The 16,766-nt window shown below is 48.7% G+C and overlaps 1 protein-coding gene and 1 long non-coding RNA gene across 2 annotated transcripts in view; one reads left to right on the top strand and one right to left on the bottom strand.

Moving 5' to 3' along the window:
• Positions 1 to 1,994, top strand: part of SKA2 (spindle and kinetochore associated complex subunit 2) — a 14,026-nt gene extending 12,032 nt beyond the window's left edge. The window contains exons 5-6 of the mRNA XM_065694359.1: positions 57 to 96; positions 1,836 to 1,994. Coding sequence (XP_065550431.1) covers positions 57 to 96; positions 1,836 to 1,846 — 51 coding nt within the window. The 3' untranslated portion in view covers positions 1,847 to 1,994. The remainder of the gene's footprint in view (positions 1 to 56; positions 97 to 1,835) is intronic.
• LOC136021788 (uncharacterized) overlaps positions 1 to 16,766 on the bottom strand; it is an 18,178-nt gene extending 1,412 nt beyond the window's left edge. The window contains exons 1-2 of the long non-coding RNA XR_010615886.1: positions 16,636 to 16,766; positions 15,068 to 15,149 (exon numbers count right to left, since the gene is read on the bottom strand). This is a non-coding gene — a long non-coding RNA (uncharacterized LOC136021788). The remainder of the gene's footprint in view (positions 1 to 15,067; positions 15,150 to 16,635) is intronic.

Below are 16,766 nucleotides of genomic sequence, written 5' to 3'. Positions count from 1 at the left end.
AAAATAATCTCGAAACAAAATTCCAACAATCCTGATATTATCTTGTTTGGTTTTAGCCATCTTATGCGAGACCTACAAGCACTGCATCAACTGAAGGTAAGTGCTGAAGGAATAATCTTCCTGTTGTTTTTTCCCCCCACCTTGACCAATCTCCCCACACCCCCAGCCCCAGGAGGTAAGCTTTATGATAGTATCACTCTCTAAAGACCTCCATCTCTAATATTGAACTCTTATAGTTCTGTACTATTTAAACATACCAAGTTACCATCTAGAATCAGGGAGTAATGAATTCAACTGTTTTACTTCTGGAAAAGGCAGATACTGTAAATAACTTCAGCTGACAAATAAAAGCTGTATTAACCCTGAGTACCAGAGGGGCAAATCTCACAGTAAGGAGGAACAGGCTGAGACCTCCATACAGTTTCTCTGTTATTTATGAAACATACAGCCTATGATGTTCAGTAAATTCACTGAACATTTTCACTCTCAAGCACTAGGAACTACTGCTTTTACGTGAAGAATTTAGACTTTAATATAAAACCCTGATGCTTTAGTTACATTCCACATACAGTTCCCATGTCTCTGGGAGTTTTCCTTGCTTTTGATGGGATTGAAGTAGTTACTGTTGTGTTTATGGTCTGGAAGAAAGGGTGTACCAGTCTTAACTACAGAAATAGCAGTTACTACAGAGGTAGCTCATCCCTACCTATAGAACTGAATTTCCCTAATTCTTTAAAAAGGAACAAACAACAAACCCCCCAAACAACCAGCTAGTCATTGACAGACCAAATTTTAACAAATCCACATCAGATCTCAAAATACATGATTTTTTGTTGAGTCTGCAGGAACAGTGATGGTTTGGAGGGAGTATCATCCTTTTCTCCTTCCTTTTGCTGAAGAATCTTCCCTTAGACCCATTTTGGGGGCTTCTTAAAAAGCAGCTAAAGTCTGATTTCTGAAGAAACAAGTATCTTCTATTTCCCTATGTTTAGAATCACAATTCAAACCATTGACTGAGGAGATACTTCTGACTGTACCAAGAACTGTCAGAAGTACTGTTGAACTAGCAGACTTGAACAATTTGCACAGGGAGTTATTCAACCACTTTGTTGTAAACAAGAACAGATAAGACTTAAAGCCATTAGTAAGAATTTCATAAGCTGTAAAGAAATTCAGCCCTTTCAGATGAAACAAAAGCAGCTTAGTTAACCCCTCGTGGCTATATTATAACTTCAGAATTGATTTTAGTCCCCTGTGCACTTCCTGGTGAGGTACATGCTCCAGAGTGTGAGGTCACCGCACAAACCCCCCTAAATGAATTTGTGTGAAAATGACTTGAATAATTTGATCGTTTTCAAAACTGCGTGTCAGGTTCTTCAGTTATTTCCCTTTCGGTTTCAGCGTACAGAAGGCCAAAACTGGGTCTATTCAGGAAGGTTTTGCTGACACAGTTGTACTGCCAAAGCCTTTTAGCTTTCAGAATCTGCATCCAGACTGGGAAAGCAAAGCCCTGATGCTAAACCGTGGCCCCAAGCCCTGCCCTCCCCGCAACAACCCCTCCCACCTTCCGAGCCTGTGTCCTCTCTGGCACGTGCGCTGCGGGTTTCTTGCAGGGTGATGTTAAAATGAAGGAAATTTAAACTCAGGAATTGTGTCTTAACCCAGGGGTTGGATTAGCTTCTCAGTTTGATGTAGGACAGAAAATGTGAACAAGCTGAGATTTACAGAGTACTTGCAAAAGTAGTTCAGGAAATAGGATGCTCTTTTCAGCCTTTTTCTGCCAGAGCTGATGTTTGATACCCTGTATTGCTAAATAATTTGCTTTTCTGTTACAGAGGAGCACTGAGTGTTTCAGAGATGAACAAGATGAATACGAAAGCCACTGACTCAAGAATACAAATCTTGAAAGAACTGGCTATTGCGGAACTTGAGAAACAAGGAAATGTTAAATTGGTTGTGTGAATAAAGGCTTGGGCCATGTTCATTTAACACAAGCGTCTCGGCCATTGCTCCTGGGTTACTAACAAGGAAGTATTGCTGTGGTGTCTCTGTCCTTGTTGCAGATGCCAGAGATGAGGGACTGGGTCATGTCACACCATGACACTCCTGCTTCCCAGACCCCTTCTGGATGTGTTATCATTCTACTAGGGTATGTTTGCTGCTGCAGCCCTTGGCAGCCTCTGCTGAGAAGCAGAAAGCAGCTTCTCAGCTCCTGCTGGGAGGACTGCCTTGCCAGGGGCTGAGAACTGGACTCGTGATGGTATTGAGGATGGAGTGTTTCAGTGTTGGTAAGGATCTCCCTGCTTGCGCTTGTTCAGTTTGACTTTGTTTGGAGGAACAGGGGACAGTGACAATGCTTTAATGCATCTGTCCTACTGGGGACCTAAGAAAGCATTTAGGCAACACTTTCTACTAGCCATTTTCTTAAGCAGAGCTTTGCTGCTGCCTGGCTTTCCAGAGCCAGCTGAACAGCACCCGCAAGCACCATCCCCATCTTGGCCACCCCATTGTACAGCTCGGGATGTGCATGGTCTGAACTGCCAGGGACAAGACCTGGAGTTTGTCGTCTTCTGCCAAAAGCTGTTGGTCTGCAACAGAAGGAAAGAGAGCAGAGCGGAAACCTGCTGATGTGCAGAGACCTGCAGCCATGCCTTCCAGACCATGCCAGCCCCAGCCATCCCTTCCCCTGGTCAGGTGGGACAAATGGATCACCTGGAAGCTGCTGCTCAGGAATACAACAAATGCCCCTGAGATGTTCCCTGGAGCAGGACAGGGTACGGCAGCACGCTGCCCAGGTTCTGTCCCCTGCCCCACCAGCCCCGGCACACACAGCACTGCCCCTACTCACCCTCACAGATCTCCTGCAGCGTGTCGGTGCGGCCAGCCCTGTGCAGAGAGCTCCGTCAGACCTGCTGCTGCCCAGTACACTCCGGGCAGCACGGCCCCGGCTCTGCCGGTTTGGCTGCACCCTTCTCCACTCAGCAGGGTGACCCCAGGGAAGGACAGGACCAGACGGGAGGTGCCACTGAGCAAGGTGCCACTGAGGCCCGCTGCCAGGGCAGGGGTGAGAGAGGGAGGCACAGAGCCCCTGGCTGCCCAGGCCCTGCACAGGGCAGTGGGGGCTCTGGCAGCCACAGGGCTGCTCCTCACTGCAGTGCAGCAGATGGGACTGCGGCCAGGCTGCCAAAAGAGGGACCCCCGGGACTGCAGCTCAGTGGTTATAAAAAATCCTTATGTATGATATAAAAACCTTAGAAAAGATGGAAGTGAGGACAGGCGGCCTGGGAATAATGCAGGGATGTTGTCCAGGATGCTAGGGACCAGATCAGGAAAGCTAAGGCCCAGTTAGAATTAAACTTGGCTAGGGATGTTAAGGATAACAGGAAGGGATTCTATAGGTATGTAGCGAATAAAAGACAGACCAGGGACAACGCAGGCCCTCTCCGGAAGCTGTCGGGAGAGCAGGCTACCGTGGGTCTGGAGAAGGCTGAGGTTCAGAATGACTTCTTTGCCTCGGTCCTCACTGGCAAAGGCTCTGCCCACACCACCCAAGTCTTGGAAGGCAGACGCAGGGACTGTGAGAATGATGATCCTAGGCCCACTGTAGGAGAGGATCTGGTTCGAGACCATCTTAAGAACCTGAATGTACACAAGTCCATGGGACCTGATGAAATCCATCCGCGGGTCCTGAAGGAGCTGGCGAATGAAGTTGCTAAGCCACTGGCCATCATATTTGAAAAATCGTGACAGGTGAAGTTCCCGACGACTGGAAAAAGGGAAATATAACCCTCACTTTCAAGAAGGGGAAAATGGAAGACCCAGGGAATTACAGACCAGTCAGTCTCACCTCTGTGCCTGGCAAAGTCTTGGAGCACATTCTCCTGGAAGGCATGCTAAGGCACATGAAAAACAACAAGGTGCCTGGTGACAGCCAGCATGGCTTCGCTAAGGGGAAAGCCTGCCTGACCACTTTGGTGGCCTTCTATGGTGATCAAGAAAAGGAGGAAGAGCAAAGAAAAAAAAGAAGAAGGTAGAGAGAGCAGAGTAACAGCTCTTTTAGCAGGGAACGAAGGAAAGGGAAGACAGCGAGCCAGGGGAACAGGAGGTTTTAGAAACTTTGGTAACCAGGATCCTAATGCACCCCTAGGGATGGATATTGCAGGGAAAAGGGACATTGGAAAAATGACTGCCCTAAACTACAGACAAGTCGGCAAGAGGCTGCAAAGATGATGACCCCAGACACCTGAAGAGGCCCAGAGGGGAGCCCAGCTGAGCCTCTGGTTATAATTAAGCTGGGCGATGATAAGGTTGAATTTTTAGTAGATACGGGTGCAACGTATTCTGTTGGGAACACCTGCAAAGGGAAATCTGGAAATGAAATGGCCGGTAAATTGGAGCGAGTGGGAAGCAAGAAAATAGGCCAAGCCTAGACTTGAAGTTTGGGAATAAGGTAATTACACACTGATTTGTCTATGTGCCAGACTGCAATACCTTTGTTGGGGCGATATTCATTGTCCAAATTAAAGGTGCGAAGAGGGTTTGAAAAAGGAGAGATTCTTTTAAAAACACCAGAATCCAAGGCAGGGGAAATACTGATGAGACGGGAGAAAGTGAAGGAACAAATACCCCAGGAAGTAGATCAGGCTGTTATACCCCTGGGCAAATACAGACACACCTGGTCAGTCAAACATAGCCCAACCTGTGAAAAGAGAGTTGAAAGAACAGGGAAAACCAGTGAGAATCAGGCGATATCCAATCAAGCCAGAGGTTAGACCAGGAATCAGGAAATTGATTGGTAAATTCTTAAAGTTTGGGATTATAGAAGAGTGTGGGTCAGAATAGAATACTCCAGTCTTACCAGTAAGAAAACCTTCAGGTGAATATAGATTAGTTCAGGATTTATGGGCTGTAAATCAAATAGTTGAAGACATACACCCTGTAGCTGCAAATCCATACGCACTTTCCACCGCACTGAGAGAGGACCATCAGTGCTTTACAGTGCTTGATTTAAAGGATGCTTGCTTTTGTATACTGCGGAGGAGGAAAGCTGGAAACTATTTGCTTTTGAGTGGGAGAATCCGCAAACAGGACGAAACCCGCAGTTACCATGGACAACATTGCCACCAGGATTCAGGAACAGCCCGGCCATCTTCGGTAACCAGTTGGCGAAAGAGCTGGAACGGTGGAAGTGAAGTGGTACAAAACCTAAACTTGGGACATCTGCTTCTACAGTACGTGGATGACATCTTGATTGCTGCAGGAGGGGGACCGACCTGTATCAAGGTGACAACACTTGGGTTGGGTTGGGGTTGGGGTTGGGGTTAGGGTTAAACTTTCTTGGACTAAATGGATGCAAAGCATCGAGACACAAGGCTCAGACAGCAAGCTAAACTGTAACGTATCTGGGCTTTGAGATTTCAAACGGACAGCGACAACTGGGAACAGACCGTAAAGAGGCGATCTGCAGCATTCCCGAACCTAGGAATGGCCGTGAATTACAAGCATTTCTGGGAATGGCCGGATGGTGTCGCCTCTGGATAATGTATTACTTACTGTCTGATGGCAAAGCAGCCATCTGGAGCCCAAAAGGTTTTGCGTGCGGCCCAGAACAGCAAAAGGCCTCTCTGAACTGACAACAGGCTTTAATGGCTGCTCCAGCATCGGGACGTGCAGACCTCACCAAAGATTTGCAGTTACTTGTTCATGAAAGAGAGCAGCTTGCACCCGTGGGGCTGGCTCCGAAAACAGGAAGCTGGAGAATTTGGCTGGGTACTTCTCCAACCAACTAGGCACCGTGGCACTGTAAGCAGCGGGTGGCCTCCTTGTCTCCGAGCGGTTGCTGCTACAGTGATGCTAAACCAAGAAGCTCAAAAATCAGCTTTGGGAAGGACAATAACAGCGCATGTACCACACGTGGTAATTACTGGTTTAGAGCAAAAGGGGGGTCACTGACTATCCCCTAGCAGGTGAAATACCAAGTGACTGTGACAGAAGAAGATGTCATTTTGAAAACAACTAACCCGATTAACGCTGCGGTCTTTTTGAACTCCGCGCAGGAAGAAGGACGATTAGAACGTGGCTGTTTGGTGACCATCGATCAGGTCTATTCCAGTTGTGAAGACAAAGGATAGACCGCTGGATGATCCTCATTGGGAATTACACGCGGATGGCAGCAGTTTTGTGGAGGATGGAATTCGATGCACAGGATATGCGGTGCCTACTGAGAATTGTGTTGCAGAAGCAAATTCTTTACCTTGCACTACTTCAGCTCCAAAGGCAGAACTGATGGCCTCGACTGAGAGCATTAGAACTGAGTGAAGGAAAGAAAGCGACTATTTGGACTAATTCAAAACATGCCCAGAAAAGGTGTTGGTTGATCCTGGAGGAAATTCGAGGAGGGAATTCTTTCCTGTTAGGGTGGTGAGGCACTGGAATGGGTTGCCCAGGGGTGTTGTGAGTGCTCCATCCCTGGCGGTGTTCAAGGCCAGGTTGGATGAAGCCTTGTGTGGGATGGTTTAGTGTGAGGTGTCCCTGCCCATGGCAGGGGGTTGGAACTGGATGATCTTGAGGTCCTTTCCAACCCGAACTATTCTATGATTCTATGCCTTTGGTGTGGTACATGTTCATGGAGCCCTGTGGAAGGAAAGGGGATTATTGCCCTTCCAGGGAGCAAGTATTAAACACCAACAAGAATTGTTAATACGAGCTGCCCAGAGACTGATGGAGGCGGCAGTGGCGCGCCGTGAAGCACATCAGCCCGCAGACACAGGCCAAGCTGCCGGGAGCAGCCCGGCAGGCGGCACAGCGGCAGCGGGGCAGCAGCGAGGATGCTCCGCTCGGGACCGGTTGGAGCGGGAGGAGCCGCTGTCCGGCGGCTCCTGGGCGCGCTGCGTGCGGAGGACACCGCGGCCCCGGGGCCTGCGGCCGGAGCCTTCCTCAGGCCCATCTCACCCAGCGGAGCTCCGCGGCCGCCGTCCCCGTCTTGGCCGCGTCCATAGCGAGGTCAGGATGAGCAGGTCCCAGGGGGTCTCTGCCCTGCTCAGACCTTGTCAGCCAAGCACGAGGAGCGGCGAGGCAGGGCAAGAAGGCAGAACCCGCTGCCGCCGGTGCCTGGGGAGAGGGGTCAATGCTTCCCACTGCCTTGGTGCGAGGAAAGCTCCACAAGTGCCGTGGCAAAAGCCTTTGCTGCGGCACGAGAGGAGGCTGCAGTGGGGAAGTCAACGCTGACTTGGAAGGAATACAATCAGCTTGAACTCCGCAGTCCCACCCATGCTTCCTGCGCCACGTTTATTGCTTTAAAAAGTAAAGTATAAAGCAATTTGAGAAAGCTTTTCCCACCCTGACTGCTAAGCATCATTGAGACATGCTAGTTTATGGACAGGAAGCACCACAATGCACCACAGCAGAACTGATACAGCCTCAGCATTTATTTTTTTCAGCAATCCCAAAGCGTTTCCGTATTTAGATAGCAGAAAACTGACTGCAAATCACTGGGAAAAATCTGAATTTCACCCTGAGCTAAATTATCTGAGGTTTTCATTCTCTGTGTCTGAAGATACATCTGTAACACCTGAAGTTATTTTGCAGTAAGATCTGTTGGAGCGGAATGGAGTTGCTGTGGTCTTTATCTCTGGGCAGCATCCAGCCACATGTCCTGGCATATGGGACAAGTGCTATTATAGAATCATAGAATAGTTTGGGTTGGAAAGGACCTCAAGATCATCCAGCTCCAACCCCCCTGCCACGGGCAGGGACACCTCACACTAAACCATGCTACCTAAGTAAAGACTGAGTACATTGATAGGAACAACTTATCATAAGGCACTAGAAGAGGAATTTATCTTTATAGGAAGTATCTGTAAAAATAGAGAGATAAATATATGGGAAAATTCTTTTACATTTTCAGTTTTGAATCTAAAGCATTTCTAACCTCAGACAATGTCTTGAATCTCTTTTGTTAAGATCAGCTAATACATGGTTATGGTGCTCAGAGCAGTCCCCCTTGCAGTCTCAGACCCCAAATCCATCTGGTTTGTCCATGAAGGCAGGTGCCCACCTCTCACTGACTGCAGCAGGAACCATCACCCTTGAATTTCACTGGAAAAAGGATACAGTGTGGAAATCTAACACTTCAGCATTTAAGGTATTGAAAACATTTCCCTCCTCCCCCTGGAAACTGATACACAGAAAGCAAATTTTCCTCCCCTGGAGAAACACAAATGATGACGTTGCTTGATAAAATTACTTTGGAAGTATTTCCTGCAAATATGAATCTATTCAGATTCATGAGAAATACAATAAAGAAAAAAACCCCACAAAAGTAGAGAACCACCTGACAGCTCTCGGCAGCTTTGCCATTAAATGCATGATTACATCCAAAGTAAATCTAGCCCCTAGTCTGGATTCCCAGCACGAAGAATCCAGCTGCTGGAAGAAGAAGGCTCCAGTGCTAATCCCTTTCCTAACACAACCACCACACAACTCCCTGAGAGAGCAAGGGACGGGCTCAGGGCCACGTGCTGCTGGTTCCCTGCCCTGGCCGCTTCTTTCCCCCAGGAGGGGACAGCTCAGGGACCCTGTTCCAACACCTGCACAGCTTAATTCAGAAGGCTGCTCTGAAAACACCTGAGGAGAGAGAGAGGGCCAGGGAAGCATCTCGCTACGGAAGCAGTGACAAGGGCACGATGTGGCTAAGTCAGTGCAGAGAAGATGAAGTTTTCAGAAGTTTGGAGAAAAAACCTTTCAGTGATATTCCCATGAAAGTGGGAAAGCAGGGAACATGCAGCATGCTGGATTGTGTCCCAAGCTGGGATGCAGCTTCTGTTTGCAGTGACTCCCCGCATCCATGTCCAGCTGACCCTGCTGCTCTGGACAAAATCTGCCTGTTATCTTGGAGACTTCACTGGAACATCACCAGAGCTATTAGGAAAGCTGCTGCAAGTTATGCAGGTTGCCAATAGCTCCAGGGGATTTCACAGTAGCCAAGGACAACAAGGGAACACCCCAGCTGTGCTCCTTCCAAAGGCTTTATCCCCTGCGCCAGCTGCCTGCGGATGGGGGCCTGTGCCCAAACATGAGCACACTGGAGGATCCTGGACACAAAGGCTGCTGCTTCACAACATGTGATGCAACCCAGGAGGTGGGGAAGGGGAAAGCTATTTGTTCTCCATCTCAGACTCTGCTAATGTATTTAAGCAACAGTGCAGAAGAACAAAAAGGGAGGAAAAATCCCCAGCAGGTCAGCTAGTTTATTGCTGTAGCACATCAGCTGCTTTCCCTCTTCTATTCCCTCCTATCTGGTCCATCACATATGGCGCACTACACAAATTCCAGCAAAGGATAATAAGGGCTGTCAAGAGGTCATGCATCCTCTACGCTCACCCAAATCCTGGATGAAGCTCACCTGGGGCGGTGTTTGTCAAGCTGAATTCACGTCTTCCTAAGGAAAGGTACTAAAGAGGACATGAAACGCTCACACTGACTGTCGTGGTGTAAACTCAGGCAGCCACGCAGATGCTTGCTCACTCTGCCCGCTCTTCCTCCCCAGAGGGATGGGGAGGAGAATTGAAAGAGTGCAACTCCCACGGGTTGAGATAAGAGCAGGCCAGTAACTGAGGTATCACACAAACCACTGCTGCTGCCACCAGTCATAATAATGATAAAGGAAATAACAAGGGAAGAGAATACAACCGCTCACCACCCGCCGGCCGATACCCAGCCCAACCGAGCAGTGATCCCACCCTTCCGGGTAACTGCCCCCAGTTTCTATACTGGCCATGCCGTGCTGTGGTATGGATACCTCTTTGGTCAGTTGGGGTCAGGTGTCCTGTCTCTGCTTCCCCCCGCCTTCCCCTCCTCCCTGGCAGAGCATGAGGCTCACAAAGTCCTTGGTCAGACCAAACATTACTGAGCAGGAACTAAAACCATCGGTGTTATCAGCGCTGCTCCCAGGCCGAAAGTCAAAACCACAGCACTGCGCCAGCTACTGAGAAGGAGAAAAGTGGCTGCTACTGCTGAACCCAGGACACTGACTGAGGCACAACTCAACGTATCTCCAAGTACCAGCAGAAGCTGTGTGTCCATGCTTAGGAATGGTGATAACAGGTCTATATTCAGTTTCAGGACTTCCACAAATTTTCCCAGTTCTTTTTATGATCACATTTACTTTTTGTTTGTCCTGTAGCCAGGAGTTCCACGGTTTAAATGCGCAGTGTGCGATGATCCACTTTCTCTTCACTTGAAACACCTCCTCCCACTTCCAGCTGACATTCTCTAACTCTTGATCTGGAGCAGACAGCAAACAACCGTTCCCTGTTCTCATTCTCCACACCATTCACCCACTTTACACACTTAGATTTACCACATCCTCAGCTGCCTGCAGGCTGAAAAGCCTTTGTCTGGCTATCACACAACCAGCATCATCTAATCTGCCCTTACAACTTGGCCTATTCAAACACTGTTAAGCACTCAGTTGTCATCAGAAACACAGGTTCCACAAAAGCCTTCAGAAGATCAACAGGCTGTTCCTGAGCTCTTTTCGGTAGAAGGAAATAAAGGAACCTCCAGACCCCCAAACCAACCCCCTAAATATTCAAGGTGGAAGTCCCACACTGCCTCAGTGCAGTCATCAGCAGTACTGGAAGCAACTCCCCCAGGAACAGGAGCTTCCCCAAGACCAACATGAGCAGGTCACCAGGGCCAGGAGCTTAGTCACATCTGCATACCCAACACCCATGAGAGGGACAGTGAGGTGTACTGGGAGGAACTGCAATCTCCTACCCATAGGAGTCCATATCAGTCTTCAATGTATTCATTTGCCCTGTTCCTAAGCATCTGAACACCATCCCGCTACATGTGTTTATGCATCCAAGATGTGATGGGGAATGGCTGTTACCTCCATAGCATGGTCAGCCAAGGCCCAGGGCGTGACAGTGGGCAATACCTGGACTCCTAAACTAGACACAATGGGCCAGCAGGAGCACCCGTCCATCCTGACCATCTCCAGTGCGAACCAGACCATTTGGAGGCAGAAGAGGCAGCTTGGCCAGCGATGCCTCCCATGCTGCTCAAATCAGCTGATGATGGCTGGAGTCACCGTTTGCAGAACGGCCCCGTTACAGAAACAGGAGATTTAAGCTGCTGCAATAAAATGCAGAGGTCTTTGTTTAATCAGTCTCAATTCTGGTGTGTAAAGAGAAACAGGAATGAAAGTATGCTCAGGCAGCGCTGTGGCTTTTGCTGTAGCTACAAAACCAATGTAAGTGGGTCCTGGAAGGGTGCCTTGGGATTGAGAAAAATAAGGGCTGGTGCATAGGGAGCCTTGAAAGAAAGCTCTAAACCAGATGCTCCCAGGGAGGAAAACCTTTGAGGAAGTTTTCCAGCTATTGATACTGATACATCCAAATTCCCCCAAACACATGGAAAGGCACATTTGGGCTATGTAGAAACAGATCTATTGGAGGAAGAGAAAGACAAGGGCTTCCCTGCTCCTAGCCCACCCCGGCAGCCTGCACAGAGCAGTAAACACACTGGACCATTTTCGGAAACCAAAATTCCTCAGACCTTAATGCAAAGTCATTGGGCTGTGAGTACAAGTGAGCACTAAAGATTCCTCTGGAAGAGTTTTACTTCTGGAAAACAGGAGTGCTCTCACTTTCTGGGGGCAGGGCTGGCTATCAGAAGCCACACGACATTTTCAGGATATTAATCCATCCAGATGAATTGAATACCTTTTACAAGGATGTATGGTCTGCAAACATGAGACCTTAATGCACAGTGCACACACACACAAGGGAGATGTGCTGGTGGTGATGCAGGTAGAGACTAAAACTGGATGCTGGGATTACTTTCAGCCCTGACCCTCCACATCCACGTGTGCACTTGTCCTTATCACACTGTATACAGCTTTCATTTATTGGTATAAACCTAAGAAAATAGCCCTTGTTTCAGACAATGACTGGCAAAAAGAAGGAGATCTCTCTGCTGTACATACCCTGTTGGAATACTAGCAGTAAAGTTCCCTGTGGTGATCTCTGGAGGAAAGAATTTTAAAAGCCTGAGACCATTTTCAGCATTCCAGGATGCAACCAGGAAAAAAGGCTCCCGGAATGCAGAAAACCAGATCCGAGTGACAAGTCTGATGGATGTAGTGCCACAGAGGCACTTCATGAGCAAGAGACTTGGTGGTGCGAGGACTGCAAAGCCATAGGAGCTTTCAGGTGCTTTTGTGCTTTCTTTTTTCCCCACCTTCTCCAGGAAACTTGGAATTAGAAAGAAGAAAAGACATCACATCGCTGAGCAACTGATGCTGCATGGCTGCCTTGGAATGCTGCGCAGCAGAAAGGAAGAGGTGCAGACGTCAGGTCAGGTATAAAGTACACACGTTTCTCTCTGAGAGCTGAGCATGTGAGAACGCAGTGGGGCAGTTGGAAACCACAGTCGTCATTTTTTAACCATGGCCCAGGCTGATCCTGGGCTTAAGCTGCCTGGGGGAGCTTCATTCCCAGGTGCTTGAGGCACATTTTGGCCCTTGCTGCATTTATAAATAGCCAGAGCACTTCTGCAGACACCACGGGGAAGAACTTCAATAAACCCCAGGATAAGGATGGCAATACAAGAGGGTAAGGAAAATGAACGGCTCAGCCCCCAGCCAGCACCTCTAGCAGGGTCTGCCCAATGCACTGGGTATCAGTGCACTGCTGGGGAGTCGAACACAGACACAGCAGTGCCCCTGCCTCAACACCCCACTTTGCAATGCCTGCACCCCAGCAGATACCCACTGCAGCCAACACAGCGGGGTATGGCCACGGGCAACAAGGAGCATGGACCCAAAACCTCCATCCAGGTTAAATGGCTTGATAATGTAGACGTGTGAGTTGCCTGAAAGCTTCAGCTACCAACAGAGCTAATGACAGCACACAGGGCAGATGTTTAAGGGGTTTTTCATCATACTGCAAAAGCGTATATACAATTATGGCCAGTCGGTCTCCACAAGCAGATGTAAAGTGCAAGGAATGAGAGGGCATTTTTAGAACCATCCACTGAATTTCTCTGCATTTTCTGTGCCCTGCCCATGGACTTCAGGTTCAGCAGACTACATCTGCACTGTGGCTTTAATTATTACTTGCTTAATGGCTTTATTCTGAGAAGAAACATTTTCAGTTTCATACTTTTAGCGAAGTAGACTGAGTTTAATTAAAAGCAGACCTATAAAGCGATTTGTTTCGATTGCCCTTTTCTTATGACAGCCCAAGCACTAATGCGTAATAGCCAGTATTTACTTTCTTGCTTATAACACTCATAGGTTAGAAATACAGCCAAAGCCTACCCGGTCTTGCAAAGCTTTTCTATGCCTACGAGTTCCCCAGTTAACAGCTGAGCTAACTAATGTATCTTTAGCTGTGGCGTGTGTAAAACTGAATAAAACTGGCATAGTATTTTGGACTCAAAAAGCCGTTTCAGTTCACCTTAGCAAGCCACCTGGAAAAGAAACACCGCCAACCCATTCAACATTCCCAGCATACTGCGAAAAGGCTCTGCCTGTTTCACTTTGTATTGCTCAGTAGATTGCCTGCCATATTTCATGCTGAATCAGTAAAGTAATATGGGCACAAATAGACTAAAATTCTGTTTGCTGGTATTTCTAATGCAAGTAGCTTCTCGATGGGTGTTTTGTTCAGTTTGCAATAATTCTGGGAAGTAAAACATGCCGAGTACTCTCACCTCTCTGCAAGCAATTATTTTGCTTAGAAATTAGGCCATTTAAAGAGAAATTAAATGAGAGGACTTGCATTGCTTTGTAACTTACAGGGAAAGGTTTTCTGGAGGCTGTGGGAGATGCATGGGACCAGACATTTGCAGGTACCAAGCCTGGACTGGGATTTAGTCTGCTGAAGGACAGCCTAGCCAGGTGGCCACAAAAATGTTGTTTATACATCCACCTATATTCATATATACCCATATATTATGATATGGTAGGAATAAGCTGCATCAGCATAATCCTCAAGCACATCATAAAAAACTGCATGATACTGAAGTTAGGGAGAGTGCGAGTATGGAGAGAGTAGGTACGGTGCTGCTCCCCACGCAGGTGACAGAGGAAATGATGGGGATTTTGGTTAAATTAGCACCTGGGCAAAGTATTTCTCTTTAAGTGTTTTCTTGTTCTCTTTAAGTGCTATTTTTTTCTCTTTCCAAGTGTTATTTTTTCTCTTCCTCCCTGGGATTCACTAGCGGGGAGATGCTTGCACAGTGGGTTTGTTCACTGATTAAATCCACCAGTTTTCAGGATCAGGCCTGGCCCAATTCTGCCCCATTGAAAAGTTAAGGGAAGGTGTCATGAGAACCAGGTGAGGTCTACGCATCACCAAAGAGCACAGGACCAGAAGCCAGCTCCTGCAGGATGAGCCCTCCCATATATAATGCTACGAGCCTTCCACCACCCTCCCCATCCCTCACTGCCCAACTGGGATTCTGCCTGGAAATAAGCAAACTGCCTCTCTGGAGCCAGGGCAGAGCATTTATCTACAGGTAGAGTGCAGAGGGGTTTTATCTACAGGTACAGTGCAGAGGGGATTTATGCACAGGTACAGTGCAGAGGGGATTTATCCACAGGTACAGTGCAGAGGGAATTTATCCACAGGTACAGTGCAGAGGGGATTTATGCACAGGTACAGTGCAGAGGGAATTTATCCACAGGTACAGTGCAGAGGGGATTTATGCACAGGTACAGTGCAGAGGGGATTTATGCACAGGTACAGTGCAGAGGGGATTTATGCACAGGTACAGTGCAGAGGGAATTTATCCACAGGTACAGTGCAGAGGGGATTTATGCACAGGTACAGTGCAGAGGGAATTTATCCACAGGTACAGTGCAGACCCTGGGGAAACAGTCAATTATCCACAAAGACTCTGAAAACTGAAAAGATCAAGCTTCTCCTATCAAACCCTTCCCAGAAACAAACATTCATGCCAGTGGGGAAAGGACGCATGCAAAGACCCCTTTCCTCCCCAAAAGAAGCCAGCTGGAATATTCCTTGTTTAAGAAAATGGCATTGGGAGTTCTTACCTGGTAAAATTTGTCTTCCCAGCTACCAGCACCCTTACAGCACCAGGCTCTCGTGGGGCATCACACGAGGGTGCGACAGCGGCTTGGTGCAGACCACGGAAGTTGACAGCCAGAAGCAAAGAAGAATTCAACTCAAAACAAAACAAAAAATCCCCCAAAAGCCACAGCATGACCCAAATGGTATCCCTGCAGTGGTGGTCTTGTTACAAACGAGACGAAGGAGGGGTTTTTACTTGCTCTGAGGCATCATATGGAGCTTAATCACAGGCAGTTATGTATATGGTTCTTTTGGCCTGCAATCAAGAGTGTCCTTTCGGTGATGTAAGCCCCCTGGGTGATCCAGCCTTTGCCAATCACGGCCTTGTGCAGCTATTTTACAGCTGGACAGTGGGGAAATTGGATTTCCCAGGCAATGAAGAGATCCCCTTGTAGTCCAGCAAGCACATTGAGTGAGACAGGATCGCGCAGCTCTGCTCCAGTGGAGTTACAGGCAACCACAGCCCGGGCAGACCTCAGCAAGCAGCTCCCTCAGCTGATCTCATCCTGCTTTCATTTCCCAATGGAGCCCGTCTGTATCCTGATGACTTTCAACACACTCCAAAAGCCACCGAGAGCCGAGAACAAGCTTGCAAGGCACCCAATGAAACAGCGCGACACAGCGCGGTGTGGACTAAGGGGGATGCAGCTGCTGCATGGAAAAGGTCTGAGCTGCTGGCGAGTAACAGGAGAAGCAGCTCGCACTCGGGACGCCAGCAAAGCATGGCAGCTCAGCCTTCCTGGATGCATTCCTTTTGCTGCTCAAGTGGGGAAATCGGGAGGCAATCACTGCAAACCATGTTTTAAATCTGGTGATTGAAATTATATGAGAAACAAAACAAAGCTCGGCTGAATACATTGAAGCTATTAGCAGGCATCTGGGTGACAGGCAGACTTTCTTCGAGAGCCTTTTGCTTGCCAACAGCGGCATCAGGAGGTGTTTTGGGGCCAGATTCCTCTGTCTCGTGCCATTTTGACAGGCTCATTAAGACCCATCTATTCAAACAAATGGTGGATGTTCCCTCTGCTCTGGGATCTTCACTCTTACCTAACTCCACAGGAGCAGGACACCACATAGATACCGAGCACTCATTACATCACCCACAGTACGGACAAGGCGAGAGGCCCAGAAATTAATTAAAAGGGTTTTTTTGGGCATTAAAAAGTGATGTTATGCTGCTCCATGGCAACTTGCATTCCCCTCTCTACAAAAGCGTGGGGACCAAACAGTAAAAAGGGGTGGGAGCGGAGAGCACAGGAAGCCACCCGTGGAAACCCATACCCGCCGAGGGATGGGGTACCAAGGGATGGCTGGAGGGGAAGCGCATCAACACCCGCAGATCCCCCCTCACCCCAAACGCCATCCGCGGACCGCGCTGCACCCCGCTGGGGACCGCCCCGCCTGAGCCGGACGGTGGGGCCGGGGAGCCCAGGCTGTGGCCAACGGGCCGGTCGCCCCCTACCCGGGAGCGGGGGGAGCAACTGATGCTCCCCACGCTTTGCTGTGGGCTATCCCCGCCTCCCCCACTCACCTCTCCATCAGCCGGCCCCTCCGCCACAGGTTTGCTCGGCTCCTCTTCCCCCCAACCCCTTCCTCCGGATCGCTCCTGACCGAGTTAAAGGAGGATGCAGGGAGGAGGCAGAGATCCGAGGGGGATGGGGG

Source organism: Lathamus discolor, chromosome 14, assembly GCF_037157495.1.
Source record: "Lathamus discolor isolate bLatDis1 chromosome 14, bLatDis1.hap1, whole genome shotgun sequence".
Taxonomy (NCBI): domain Eukaryota; kingdom Metazoa; phylum Chordata; class Aves; order Psittaciformes; family Psittacidae; genus Lathamus; species Lathamus discolor.
The sequence above is the reverse complement of the archived record's forward strand: the minus strand, read 5'-3'. Positions and strand labels throughout refer to the sequence as shown.